Source organism: Ictalurus furcatus, chromosome 13, assembly GCF_023375685.1.
Source record: "Ictalurus furcatus strain D&B chromosome 13, Billie_1.0, whole genome shotgun sequence".
In the NCBI taxonomy this organism is placed as follows: Eukaryota; Metazoa; Chordata; class Actinopteri; order Siluriformes; family Ictaluridae; genus Ictalurus; species Ictalurus furcatus.
The window spans coordinates 26,321,339-26,335,134 of record NC_071267.1 but is presented as its reverse complement, the minus strand read 5'-3'; the positions used below and the strand labels follow the sequence as shown (position 1 = coordinate 26,335,134).

Genomic DNA, 13,796 nt, shown 5'->3' with positions numbered 1-13,796 from the left:
CCTTTACCCAGATCATTATTTAGATTTGTAAAAACATTTGAACATAATTTTTCTTAATGACTTCTTAAGTATTTTGTTATAATATTACTAGTTTAGACTGTTTATTTGTATAATATTTATTTTTATAATAATAATAATAATATCTAGAGATGCACCGATACTAAATCTCTCAGCTGATACCGATAAGCGATTATTCAGAGTGATATCGGCCGATACCGATAACCGATACCGATACCGATACCGATCGTTCTGCCTTTCATGCCTTCTTTTAAATGAATAATAATTAATTCCACAATTCTGAAGGAAATGCAAATAAAATCTTTATTCTCTCCGTTTCAACAAGTTGTTCCACAGTAACTGGTCTCATCAACATTAACACATTACTCTAATTAACATGAACACATGAACTCAATTCTGAAGATTAAAGTAAGATTATTAACTTATTGAATGTTATTAATTCATATTAACACTGACTGCATTATAAAAACCTCCTGTTAGTCTCACACTCACTCTCCACAAACACAAGCATTTCTACTTCATCACTGAACATCAGACTGGACAGATATAATATACACTTTTTAATATATTAACATTCACCGGATATGAAATATACGACTCTACAAATATCTTTTTCTGTGCACTTTTTGTCAACTCATCTTCATTTAAATCTTTCAGCAGTGTACTGGCGCTTTAATTCAACGTGAGTAGCGCGGGGGGAAACACATAAAAATGTAGACGCTGAAACTCCCGCTTCACTGCTGCAGCGTCCGGTGTAAAATGTTATCATTGTGCAGAGATCAGACATTACACACTGCAGTTTTGTCATCGTTCCACACGAGAGACATCATCTTTACACACAGCACGAAATCCATATGTTTTCCCGCCCTCTTTTGATTGACAGGATATAGTCGGCCCTGATCATCGGACGTTTTTAAACTATCGATGCATCTCTAAATAATAATAATAATAATAATAATAATAATTGTGTTGTGTAGATTTGTAGTGTAAAGTGTAGATTTAATCCAAACCTGCACATGTTGTTGTTGTTGTTTTTATTATTAAGACGTCTGTCTATTTTTCTGTAATTGAAGTGTAAAGCGTGTATCCGGGTGTCCGCTGGTCGTTACAGGTTTTAATTTCTCTAAATGAAAATGGAACATTTACAGTAAAGGTCTTTAAATGAGAGTTTATTGATCTCTTTATTTATTTATTTTTAAATATTTAGCTTTTCCTTACCTTTTAAATGATGTTTTTAATGACATGTTAAGGTTGAAATTATCGTCTAGAGTACTCCATGTAACCCGAGCCTCCCAGCAGACACCCTGAGTGTGAGACTAACTTATTAAAGCACGCGATTCTTGTCCGATTTTAAAATCTGATCTCAGCTTTGTATCAGCGTGGTTTTCATGTGTCTGATCTCTCGCCACGTGTCTCGTCTTTTTTTTACCTGCTTCTTCTCCTGCGTCTGTAAACATGACTGCAGCCAGAACGCTCAGGTACTACAGTATAACTTTCTCACCCTGACCCTCTTTTACAGCAACATCTTTACTCTCTCATCAACCCTCAAACGCCTTTACCCTCTCATCAACCCCCCCAAACGCCTTTACCCTCTCGTCAAACCCCCCCCAAACGTCTTTACCCTTTCATCAACCCCCCCAAACGCCTTTACCCTCTCGTCAACCCCCCCAAACGCCTTTACCCTCTCGTCAAACCCCCCCCAAACATCTTTACCCTTTCATCAACCCCCCCAAACGCCTTTACCCTCTCGTCAACCCCCCCAAACGCCTTTACCCTCTCGTCAACCCCCCCAAACGCCTTTACCCTCTCGTCAACCCCCCCAAACGCCTTTACCCTCTCGTCAAACCCCCCCCAAACATCTTTACCCTTTCATCAACCCCCCCAAACGCCTTTACCCTCTCGTCAACCCCCCCAAACGCCTTTACCCTCTCGTCAAACCCCCCCTAAACATCTTTACCCTTTCATCAACCCCCCCAAACGCCTTTACCCTCTCGTCAAACCCCCCCAAACGTCTTTACCTTCTCGTCAAACCCCCCCAAACGTCTTTACCTTCTCGTCAAACCCCCCCAAACGTCTTTACCTTCTCGTCAAACCCCCCCAAACGCCTTTACCCTCTTGTCAAACCCCCCCAAACGTCTTTACCCTCTCTTCAAACCCCCCAAACGCCTTTACCCTCTCGTCAAACCCCCCCAAACGTCTTTACCTTCTCGTCAAACCCCCCCAAACGCCTTTACCCTCTTGTCAAACCCCCCCAAACGCCTTTACCCTCTTGTCAAACCCCCCCAAACGCCTTTACCCTCTCTTCAAACCCCCCAAACGCCTTTACCCTCTCGTCAAACCCCCCCAAACGTCTTTACCTTCTCGTCAAACCCCCCCAAACGCCTTTACCCTCTTGTCAAACCCCCCCAAACGCCTTTACCCTCTTGTCAAACCCCCCCAAACGCCTTTACCCTCTCTTCAAACCCCCCAAACGCCTTTACCCTCTCGTCAAACCCCCCCAAACGTCTTTACCTTCTCGTCAAACCCCCCCAAACGTCTTTACCTTCTCGTCAACCCCCCGAAACGTATTTACCCTCTCATTAACCCCCCAAACGCCTTTACCCTCTTGTCAAACGCCCCCCAAACGCCTTTACCCTCTTGTCAACCCCCCCCAAATACCTTTACCCTCTCGTCCACCCCCCCAACGCCTTTACCTTCTCATCAACCCCCCAAACACACTGTTGAAAAAAATGACCCGCAAGATATTAACAGCGCACTAATGATGTGTATTGAATTAGAAAATTCTAGAAAGAATAGCTGTCGTGTTCCAGATGATCCAGTCCGAGTCGGTCATGTCGGGGATCGAGCCGCTTAATCTGCGTGAGCTGAAGCCGAACGGTGAACGAGCAGCCGTAAACTGAAGCGCTTTACTAGCGGGTGAATTCATGAACTCACCCAAACTCCTCCGATACACATACGAGATTAATCAGACGTTCACACACAACATAAACACAGTATTACACCTCGCGTCTGCGCAAACTGACCTGAAGTGAACTTAACTGAAGTGAGGCGCTAGGTAGAGCGTCAAGTCACGTCGTGAATACGCTGTTACCATAACGACGCGCACAGTGAAGAACTAAAGCGTAAAGAATTCACTCTGTTGTATTATTTATAATGCTTTTATTTCAGGAGATCAGGTTCTCACACGTTTATGTCGATGCGTGTTTAAGTTAACGTGTAAAACGTGTGAACATATGGGTTAATTTTTGCGTTTTCTCGGCGGGTGAAATGCCGTCGACGAACATTCCACGCCGTTTTAGTCCGAGTCGAATCCACTCGGGTGAATCAACGTGACCCGACGAAACACCGACTTAACGTTAAAGGATATTTTCATCAGACGACACAGACGGGTTTCTGACGTTCCGGTTCCAGTGTGTCTGTGAATATTACTATATTATTAAGAATGAAAAGTTTGTCGCTCTCTGAAAGGGTGCACTCGCATGATTACGCCGTTCTATTATCATGATCATTAGATCCGTGGGATAAAATGGTCTTCAAATCACAACAATATCGCGTATCGCGATTATTTCCGGGACGATATATCGTCCAACAAGAGTAGCGATCGTGACGGGCCAATCCTTTTGGCCTTCGATCTAAAGAGCACTCAGAAACAAAAAGACCTTTCGCAGATCTGGTCTTGCACCGGCTTGCGAAGCTTTTCTGCGAATTTCTTTAGAACAGTTTCGTAGCCAGGAATGAATTTCTTGCGTGAGCGGTACTGTTTACATGCCTCGTCAAGGCGTGATCTGCCATGCTAATTATGGTTTATAGGTGTAGACAATTAAAATGCCTTTATAACAGTTCCATTGAAAAGTGAAGATTGAAATGAACTTCATCTTATGAAACCGGTCCGTCTCCTCCTGCACTATTTTATCAGCTCGGAGTGTAGCTCGCTATCTAACAGCTTTCCTAATCATGTCTTTGTTTATCGTTTACGAACGTCGTCATAACGCAAGATAGTGTCGTATGCGTGTTACGTTAAACGGCCACGAATAAGTATCTGGAACCGTCCTCAAACGTTTCAGTCGATTTGGATCTGAAATGCGCCCTCTGATGTAAATCGTCATGTGATCGTCATACCGTCAAATTCTGGAACTATTCATTAATTTTGCTCAAATATCATCTCTATAGTGCAGGCAGTCCTCTTTATAAGTCCTCATTAACACGTGAAGGAGTCGATGAGGACTTTACTTCACGTTTAATAGACTCATAAGAGCTGGAGCTCTTCGGAAAGACTCCATAACTCGTGTAAGACATCATAAGGGCTTTATAACAATGTCATATTTATAAATGACAAATACGTGGCCACGTTTATCGATCTTTTAGTAAAGTCGCGTGCGAGCGATTTTCTTCGCGCTTGCGTGCGTACGTCGATCACCCGTGTTCCTGACATGGCTCATTTGCATTTAGTCACGCCCACAAAACTCCATAAAAGGTGAGTGCTAAGACAGCTAAGAGCACGAAATGAACTGTCAGGGTAAAGGCCGCAAAGGTTCTTTTGATTCACTTCTATGCCAATAAAATAATAATAATATTAAGCCGCAGACAGACCCGGCCTGTCCTCCATTTATACTGCACCGTTTCTTTAGTCATATGATGAAATAATTCGTTTTATTTGTCTTCATTCATGAGTTTGTGTTGGTTCATGCCAATAACATAAAACGACCCCCCCCCCTTCCCCAGACCATCTCTTATTGTTTTTGATCAATACTAAAATGTCATTGTGAAGGCAAGGCATCTGCTGTACAATAGGGTCGTAGCCTAAGAGAAAGTCATACCTCTGTGTTCGATAATACCAAAGATTCTTGTCTTAAAACGATCTTCTGCTCCTGTTAAAGCTCAGGTGTGAATGAATTCCTGTTCATTTTTTTCTTTATCCTCCAGAGGAAATGGGCGGGTCTCTCTCTCAATCAAGATGTTGAAGGTAAAACTCTTTCATCACGTTATGTACCGGACCGTATTGTCCGAAATATGATCATATGACGTTCGTTGCACGTCATTGCGAAATATTAAGAGTCCTCGATTATCACTCGGGGTAGAGCTCACAAACTAGGATTACACCATAGATTTGTTAAGCGAGAATGTATTACAGGATTTATTTGAATTAATGACTTGAGCCATCTCATTTTTAAAACTTGGCGAGTACAACCTTGGCTGATGTTGTTGTCACTACATACATACGTGTTTTTAAAAATTTTTTTTTTAGTGGATCTAAAAAGTCTACACACCCCTGTCAAAATGGCAGGCTTTTGTGATCATGTCAGTTAAACCATGACGAAAAATTTTTCATCTTTTAGTGTGAAACTGCATCATATAAATATCAAATAACAAACACCCGGAAATGTTTTTTAGTGGGGGGGAAAAGATAAAAACGAAAAACGTCCAACACACAGCTTACATCGGTGTGCGCACTCTTCTATAGTTGGGAACGTGGCAGTGTTCAGAATCGACCAATCACGTTCAAACTCATGTTCAGTAATGATTAGTGTACACCTGCTGTCAATCAACAATACGAAGATCTGGATGTGATTTAAGGCCCATGTTTACACACAGTTTCATACTTCCTTGTGCGCTGCATTAACGTCATAAAAAAATCAAACCCTGGACTACAAACGCTTGTTTGTTTTTGTTTGTTTGTTTGTTTGTTTGTTTCTCTCTTGCAGTCAGCATTTACAACTTCGACTTGTCCGAGCAATACATTGGAACTACGACTCTGGAAATCGACTTCCTGCAGAAGAAGAACGTAGACAGCAACTCTTATGACTCGGACAAGATGGCCATCGAGTTGATCCAGCATTTTAACTCGCAGGCGTTCTGCGTGGGCCAGCAGGTAAAGAAGAACATCACGAATCTCATCGTTTCTTTGGTGTGATGAAGCGGAGGCTCTGTGTACCACCATGAAGTGTTTTTGGGGTTCTTCCCCCCCCCCCCCCCCCTTATACCACAGCAGTGTTCCACCGATTACACTTTTTTTATTAAGTAAAGAAAATAATTCCGTCACTTTTTATCCGGTTATAGTTACATTTATTGTTTTGTTCAAGTCTTCTGAGTCTGTTTGTCCTCTCAGTTCGTGTTCAGCTTCTGTGAAAAGGTCTTTTTGTTGGTAATCAAAGACATGGAGGCGATGGACCCCAGCATCCTGAGGGGCGAGCAGAGCTCCAGCAAGAAAAACAAGGTATGTCTGAGCTGTACACCTTCTCACCACTCTCCACCACTTCTTTCTTTCTTTATTTATTTAATTTTATTTATTTAAAGTCAACATTTTGATTTTTATCTGATTTTCTATGCTTGTGTTGGTGATCAGCTGACTTGTAAGATATTGATAAAATAATGCTTTTGGGAGAAATCAGGAACAATCCTGGAATTTTTTCTTTACAAAAAGAGTACAAGATTATCGTCACGCTATATCGTAGGTCGTTTTCGTTCAACTTTACAAATAAAGCGAAAAATACAAAAGACTCCTAAATCCTGGAAAAGTCATGGACTAGAGCATTTCTAGGCCTAGATTATAACCATACTGTAAAGTATCTCGTTTTGGGTTTAAATAAATAAATAAATCCGGATCTCCATCCAGTTCAGGAAAAGTCATGGATTTCATTTTTTTTTTTTTTTTCTCCAAGTCGTGGAAAAGCAAAAAAAAAAAATAAAAAAAAGCTAAGAATTTCAGAAATTTTGACGGTAATTATTCATTACCGACGCATCATAAAGTAGTAACGTGTGGTTTAATCTCAAGCAAACGACTCTATACAGTCCCTCCAGGATTGTGCGCTCTGAGAAATTCTCCGCAATATCCTGAGACGCTTACGATTTTTGAAGACGACAGCAGATTTTCCGCGGGTTCGGTCCGAGGTTTTGGCGTTCAGCCAGAGTCGTCTTCGATTCACGTGCGTCGAACACGTGCATGAGTACAGCTCGACGGTCTCGTTCACCAGCGCAAATGCCAACTATCTCGCGCGATTGCGATTTCGCCGATCCGAGTGGTTTTCCGCAAAAAAAAATAAGCACCGGAGACTCCACGAGCTGCATCGCAAATTTTTAAGAAATGCGCAGGAGATTTGAACGTTTTTGGCTGCAACAATCACAAAATAAATAAAAAAAAAAAACTAAACCCTGTGAAATCCTGTCCGGACTGTTTATAGGGGTTCTACAGTCCTGAAGTACGTCATGTAATCGTCTTTACCTGGGAAATGCAAATTTTCACAATAATCACTGCTTAAATAAATCATCATTTTTTTTATTGGCCCAGAAATAATCCTTGCACTATAAAATACCTCATTTTGTTTTAACATTTAAAAAAAACAAAAAAAAACCCACACCTCAGGGTTCTCCAGTTTAATTTACGATTTAATTTCATTTAATAGATCTGGAAAAAAAGGTGAAAATGATGTTTTTATTTAAAAAAAAAAATGTTTTGCCGGGCTAATAAAAATCCTAGAATTTTTAATACACTATAAAGTGGCTGCTGTTATTATTATTATTATTATTATTATTATTATTATTTTAAACAACAGTTAAAACGACAAACCCTTAAGGTTATTTCTCACAGTCCTTGAAGAGTTTTATCTATCTATCTATCTATCTATTTATTTATTTATTTATTTATACTATGAAGTAGTTGTTCTGATTTAATGTTAAAATTTCATTTGTAATAATAGAAAATATGAATCATTTTTTTTTTTTTTTTTTTAAATAAAGTTTTATTAATAGTGTGGCACATCTGTCGCAGACACAGACTCTCAATTTGTGAGAATCCGAGCACATTTATTTTGTTTGTGTTTTTTGTTTTTTTCTGTGTGTATTTACCGTATGCTCTGCACGTATATAACGTATAGGTAGGTGACGCGCTCTTCCCCTTCCCTCTCCCCGTCTCTACAGATCGAGGTCGGCTTGCTGCACGGTAACAGTCAGGTGGTTTTTGAGAAGGCAGAGAGCTCCTCCATCAACCTGATTGGTCAGTGTTTACCCTGCAAACATGAAACACACACACTGTATATACACACACACACACAGTACATTTCTGTCATTTCCTGTTCAGACATCATCTTCCAAACTGAACCGTCGGCGTGTTTGAAATGTCGTCTCGCCGGATCGCTGAGGTGCTGAAATGCGGTGTCTGTCCTGTTTACAGTTTCAGTGTGTTATCCTGAGCGTCGTACAGAAGTGTTTATGGTCTCCGTTATAAACACATCATAAACACAGCTCCTCACGCCAGCACACACAGATCAGACGCTCTGAGTTCTGTTGCCTAAATAATTGGAATTAAATCTAATACAGCTTCCTTTTTCAGGTCTCTTGTGTGGGTTTTTAGGAGCGCTGCAACTAACGATTATTTGTGATAATCGATTAATCTGCCGATTATTTCCTCGGTTAATCGATTCAGTCGGATTGAAAAGCCAATTTTTTATTTTCTGTATTTTTAATTTTTTTTTTTTTTACCCCGAAAAATCGTGCTATTTCACATTCTTCCCGATGTCCTCCTTCAAACACTGTGCGAATCGAAAGCTATGAAATAGTATTAAATGTATCCATGTGCGCTCTGCTATACATCGTGCAAAGGATTTAAAAAAACATATTAACGTTATATTTTGAAAAAAAAAAACCCAACTGATTGTCTACAAGCTTGAAAGCAGGAGTTAAATCACTATATTAAAAACGCTCACGGTGACGTCACAGATTCTATTTATCGATTATTATCGATTTTATTGATTAGTTGTTGCAGCCCTAGTTTTGAGATGGAAATTTTGCTGAAACCTGGCAACCCTGGTAAATCATCTCACCTCAAACAACCCTATTTACCTGTAACATCTGGCCTTAAAAGGCACTTCAGGTTATGAAAATTTAATATTCTAAAATAAACAAACAAAACCATCGTCTGATTAATGTGTTCTGCCGCTCAAATTAAGACTGCGGATGTGGATCAGGGGGTAGAGCGGGTCGTCCACTAATCGTAGGGTTGGCGGTTCGATTCCCGGCCCATGTGACTCCACATACCGAAGTGTTCTTGGGCAAGACTCTGAACATCAAGTTGCTCCCGATGGCAAGTTAGCGCCTTGCATGGCAGCTCTGCTACCATTGGTGTGTGTGTGTGTGTGTGTGTGTGAATGGGTGAATGAGACACAGTGTAAAGCGTGCAGACTTCTCTCATATCAGGCAACGTTACTCTTCTCTTGAAAATGATCACAATTCCTCCCAGTTTCTAATTACTGATGATTTAGATGAACTCACAGTAGTAAGTTAAGAAGTTTATTTATTTATAATTTATATTTATTTGTTTATTGTGTAAATTTCAGTTAGCGATATTTGGCCTACGGTTTGTAAATCTGGAGTTGTGTAATTGCTGAACTCTGCCACAAGATGGCAGTGCTGTTACAGGACTGTGAAACTTTCCCTCACTGTTTAAGTACGGTAAATGTCTCGTTTTTAATAATTTTTCTTCTTCTTCTCCCCAGGTAAGGCGAGGTCTAGAGGCGCTCGACAGTCCATCATTAACCCCGAATGGAACTTCGAGCGGATGGGAATCGGAGGCCTGGACAAGGAATTCTCCGACATCTTCCGCAGAGCCTTCGCCTCTCGGGTTTTCCCTCCGGACATCGTGGAGCAGATGGGTGAGTCTTTTCCTTCTGTGGCCCGGATTGAGGTTGGAAGTTCATTCCAACACTGAAGGACAGTCAGTTTGAAGGTTCTGGAAAAGGCCCTCCTTCCTCCCTGAGTAGACAGTATATCAGGTGCCGGCCGTTAACCGATCACAGATTGCTTGAGGGAACGTAAACCTCAAGGAGAGTGTTAGGAGAGGTAGAAGGGAGCTGTTCCAGACAAGGTCTTGTACGTGAGCATCAAGGCCTTGAATTCGATACGGACGGCTACAGGAAGCCAGTGGAGGGAGATGAAGAGGGATGTGACGTGGGTCCTTTTGGGCCGGTTGAAGACGAGGCGTGCTGCCGCGCTCGGAATCATCTGGAAGGACAAATGGAGCCGTGTGACATCGACATAGCAGTGATATTAGAAGCCATGCGACTCCATCACAGGCCCTATAGATGTAGTATAAATAGAAAAGAGCAAAGGACCCAGAGCTGACCCCTGGGAGACGATATAATATCCTGATAAATGATTTCACAATACACGTTTCTGAGATATCGTTGGTACGGTCATGTATTTTTGACGTTTTCAATATTACATGGGACTGAATGGATGCTGTTGATTTGATGTAATTTATTTAAAAAAAAATTTCAGCCATTCTTTGTAGGCATTAAAGAGAAGAGTCAGAGTCGAGAATTTAACCGTGTTGTGTTTTTATTTTGAGGAATGACATTCAGTGAACGTATCGGTTGGTTTTTATTAGTTTAGGTCTTATTAAAAAGGCTTACAAATCTCAAAGCTTAAAGGGCATCGTGCTGCTACACACTCAGAAATGTGTGTGTGTGTGTGTGAGAGATGACCTTTGTGGGTGGTGATGGTGGTGGGAGTTGGCCCCCTATGCTCCAGCAGATGCCTGCTCTAATGAGATGGCTGTTCCTGATAGCGTAAAGGTGAGCGTGTAATTGGGGTGTGTTAGGGAGGCCAGGTGCTGAGAGCTGCTCGGGCGTGGTTGTCGGAGAGAGAGTCTAGGACCTGCAGCGGAACGCTCCGCTTTAACTCAAACTCCCGTCACCTTAAAGGTCAGCGCGTGGAGCGCGGCCGAGCGGAGAGATGAACCCGTGACGATCCTCCCAGCGCGGCGTCTGTCAGCGGGCGTAAATGGCCGTGCTGATTCACATCTCTGGACCCCTGCTTATCTGCGCTGTGAAAATGGCAGCCAGCAGCTGCTATAGGCCAAAAACGACATACCGTCCGTAACCAGCGTGTTGGCGTACGCCCAAACCCCGCCCTCGACCCGGGACTGTGAAAACACTCGTCTGGGAAGTTCGGTTCGGTGGTTTTGTATGCCAAATGAAAAAAAAAAATCCTTTAATGCCAGATTTTTCACCCGGATTTCATCACATTCAAACAGCTCTGCGTGATTAAAATTTACAGTGACCCTGTATTAAATTATTTCATCAAACCTACAACTTCATACTCTCTCAAATCTCTCAGATCTGATTGGTCGAGACGGTATTGATTGAATTTTCTCTACTGACGGTAGTGCAGTAGAGAAAATGTGCTCGTTCTAATCCGTCATCGTTTCTATAGTAACACCTCACACGTGGACACGTGGGATCGGTTGTTTCTGTAAGGAGATGCAGATTTCACGTTTTAGGGAAGGAGTCTCCAGTGTCGGCGCTTCGAAAGCGTCGGAGGTAAAGCTGTAAATGTAAGATTTCCGACATCTTGAGGAGTTTACGCTCTGTGGTTTCTCTGTAACACGACAAGCCGTTGGGTTTCTAAATTCATTTTATTCCCTGTCGTATTAACTTCAAGAGAGGCTGGTGAGGGAACGACGGTTTATAGCTGACCTGAGAACAGGAACTAACTTGTTTCATCTAGTAGATGTAACTCTAAATAGATGGTGTTTCATTCTTTAATAAACTTATTGGCAAATCGATATGATGCAAGAGGGATAATACGCTTAGGGGTGCGCTCTAATAGAAAAATAATCAAGGTTTAATGATTATTTTCCTATAGTAAATAATACTTTATTAAACTGATGAACAGTAGTTATGTATTTGCTCTGTGAAGCACGGTATGTATTGGGGTATTCCTCAGGGATTAGTACTGGGTCCACATTTTCTTCTCTCTGTATGTGATTCCACTCACACGACTCGATCGGAGCTGTTAAGCGACTGTTCAGCCGATTATGAAATATTATTATAAACTGAACGAGAAACAAATTTCTTGAAATTAAATGCGGGTAAACGGAAATTCTCGTCGTGTCTACTGCAGATCGAGTCGAAAAAAAACAACTAGTAGGCAAACTCTCGGAGTCGCGCGACTGTAAGAAACATGCAAACAAAGTCGGGCGAGGAGGAGGAGGCGGGAACCGGCTGAACGTGAACGTGACGTTTAATAATGAACGGAACATAAAACATATAAACGTAAAGCAAAGTGCACGTGCGTCTCTCTCTGTCCCTCCCTGGCGCTTCCATCCTCTCCTTTATCTCCCGCTCTCTCAAACCGATTAGCCAAATCAGTGCCAGGTGTGCGTCCAAACAGCCTGGACACGCCTCCTCGTCGTCACACTCCTCCGCCGCCAAATTCAGGGCCCCGGCTTGACACACACCCCCTCCCACCCTTTCGGGAGGGAGGCGCTGCGTTCTGGGAGCGAAAGGAGAGATGAGGGGAGAGAGAGAGAGGAAAAAAACACTCCGGTGCACGACGTGCTGTCATGTCTGGTTCGCAGCCAGCTGGGAAGTGACTCCCACACGACGTCGGGCGATGGCACTGGACTTCCGAGCAGGCGGCTGCGGCTCCTCCCCCAGTGGCGAGAGCTCTCCGACCGCGCGTCCCTCCTCTTTCCCGGGTTTTGGCGGCTTCCGGCCTCTCCTTTATCTCTCTGTCCCACTGCTTAACCAAATCAGTGCCAGGTGTGCGTCCTCACAGCCTGGCCACTCCCACTCCCTCCTCCTCCTCATCACAGTGCCCTTAGTGTCGTCCATGATTCTGACCTTTCATATACCGGTGATGTTTTTGAAAAATTAGGCCTTAGAAACCCTCGAAGCACGGGGAGAACATAAAAGTTCCACGCATGTAAGATGGAGGTGGGATTCGAACCCCTGACCCTATAGATGCGAGGGGAACATGCTAACCAATAAGCCACTGTGCGCCCTTTCTGTATAATGATAGGTTTTAAATCCCTTTAGTAAATGTAACAAGACAGCTTTTAGAACGCGTGCTCCAAAATTCTCTAAATTCCTCCCATGATGCTTCTTCGTTTAGTCATTTTAATCTCTCTCTCTCTCTCTCTCTCTCTCTCTCTCTCTCCAGGCTGTAAGCACGTTAAAGGTATTTTGCTGTTCGGGCCTCCTGGCTGCGGTAAGACCCTGATGGCGCGTCAGATCGGGAAGATGCTGAACGCCCGAGAGCCCAAGGTGGTCAACGGCCCCGAGGTCCTCAACAAATACGTGGGAGAGTCGGAGGCCAACATCAGGAAACTGTTCGCTGATGCAGAGGACGAGCAGAAGAGGGTGAGAGCGCTGAAACACGTGCACAAACGAGTGTACGCCACACTCCTGCGTATCTTCTGTATACGTGGAAGTTTGTAGAATAGTAACTCCAATGACCTTTTGCTCCTGATTCCGTGCCACAACATTCTCATGTCAGCATTTTCAGGCTCCGCCCCTTTAACTGTATGGCGTTCTGAAATCCTTGTCGTTAAAATTGCAGTTGGATTCAAATTGACATTATTTCTACTTGTTCTTATTATCAGTTATTAAGCTTTATGCCATTATAGTATTTCTCGATTGTTGATTGGTCAGAAGGCAAAATCGTTTCTATAGTAACAGCTCGTTCACCGAAACGTATAACGTACAGATAGCGGACAAGCTACATAAATTAATACAAAAAAAAAAAAACCCCAATGTGTGTAATGTTGATATGGTGTACTTTTCTGTAAGGAGACGGATGCCGGTAAATGGAATGAGTCTCCAGTTTCAGCACTTTGTAACAGCCAGTTACAGGTACATCTTAAAACAAAAGACAAGCTGGGTGTATTTATTTATTTATTTTGAGAGGTGGAACAACGTTACACAACGTTAAATATTCTACTGTAACTACAAATGGATAAAAAGTATGACGTGTTCTTTAATCGTGGAAAATTTAAGTTGTTT

At 42.5% G+C, this 13,796-nt stretch overlaps 1 protein-coding gene across 1 annotated transcript in view; it reads left to right on the top strand.

Annotated features, from left to right (window-relative positions):
• nsfb (N-ethylmaleimide-sensitive factor b) overlaps positions 1 to 13,796 on the top strand; it is a 33,093-nt gene that overhangs the window by 2,779 nt on the left and 16,518 nt on the right. The window contains exons 4-9 of the mRNA XM_053639297.1: positions 4,942 to 4,981; positions 5,721 to 5,887; positions 6,125 to 6,232; positions 7,933 to 8,008; positions 9,507 to 9,662; positions 12,955 to 13,154. Of these exons, the coding sequence (XP_053495272.1) occupies positions 4,942 to 4,981; positions 5,721 to 5,887; positions 6,125 to 6,232; positions 7,933 to 8,008; positions 9,507 to 9,662; positions 12,955 to 13,154 (747 nt within the window). The remainder of the gene's footprint in view (positions 1 to 4,941; positions 4,982 to 5,720; positions 5,888 to 6,124; positions 6,233 to 7,932; positions 8,009 to 9,506; positions 9,663 to 12,954; positions 13,155 to 13,796) is intronic.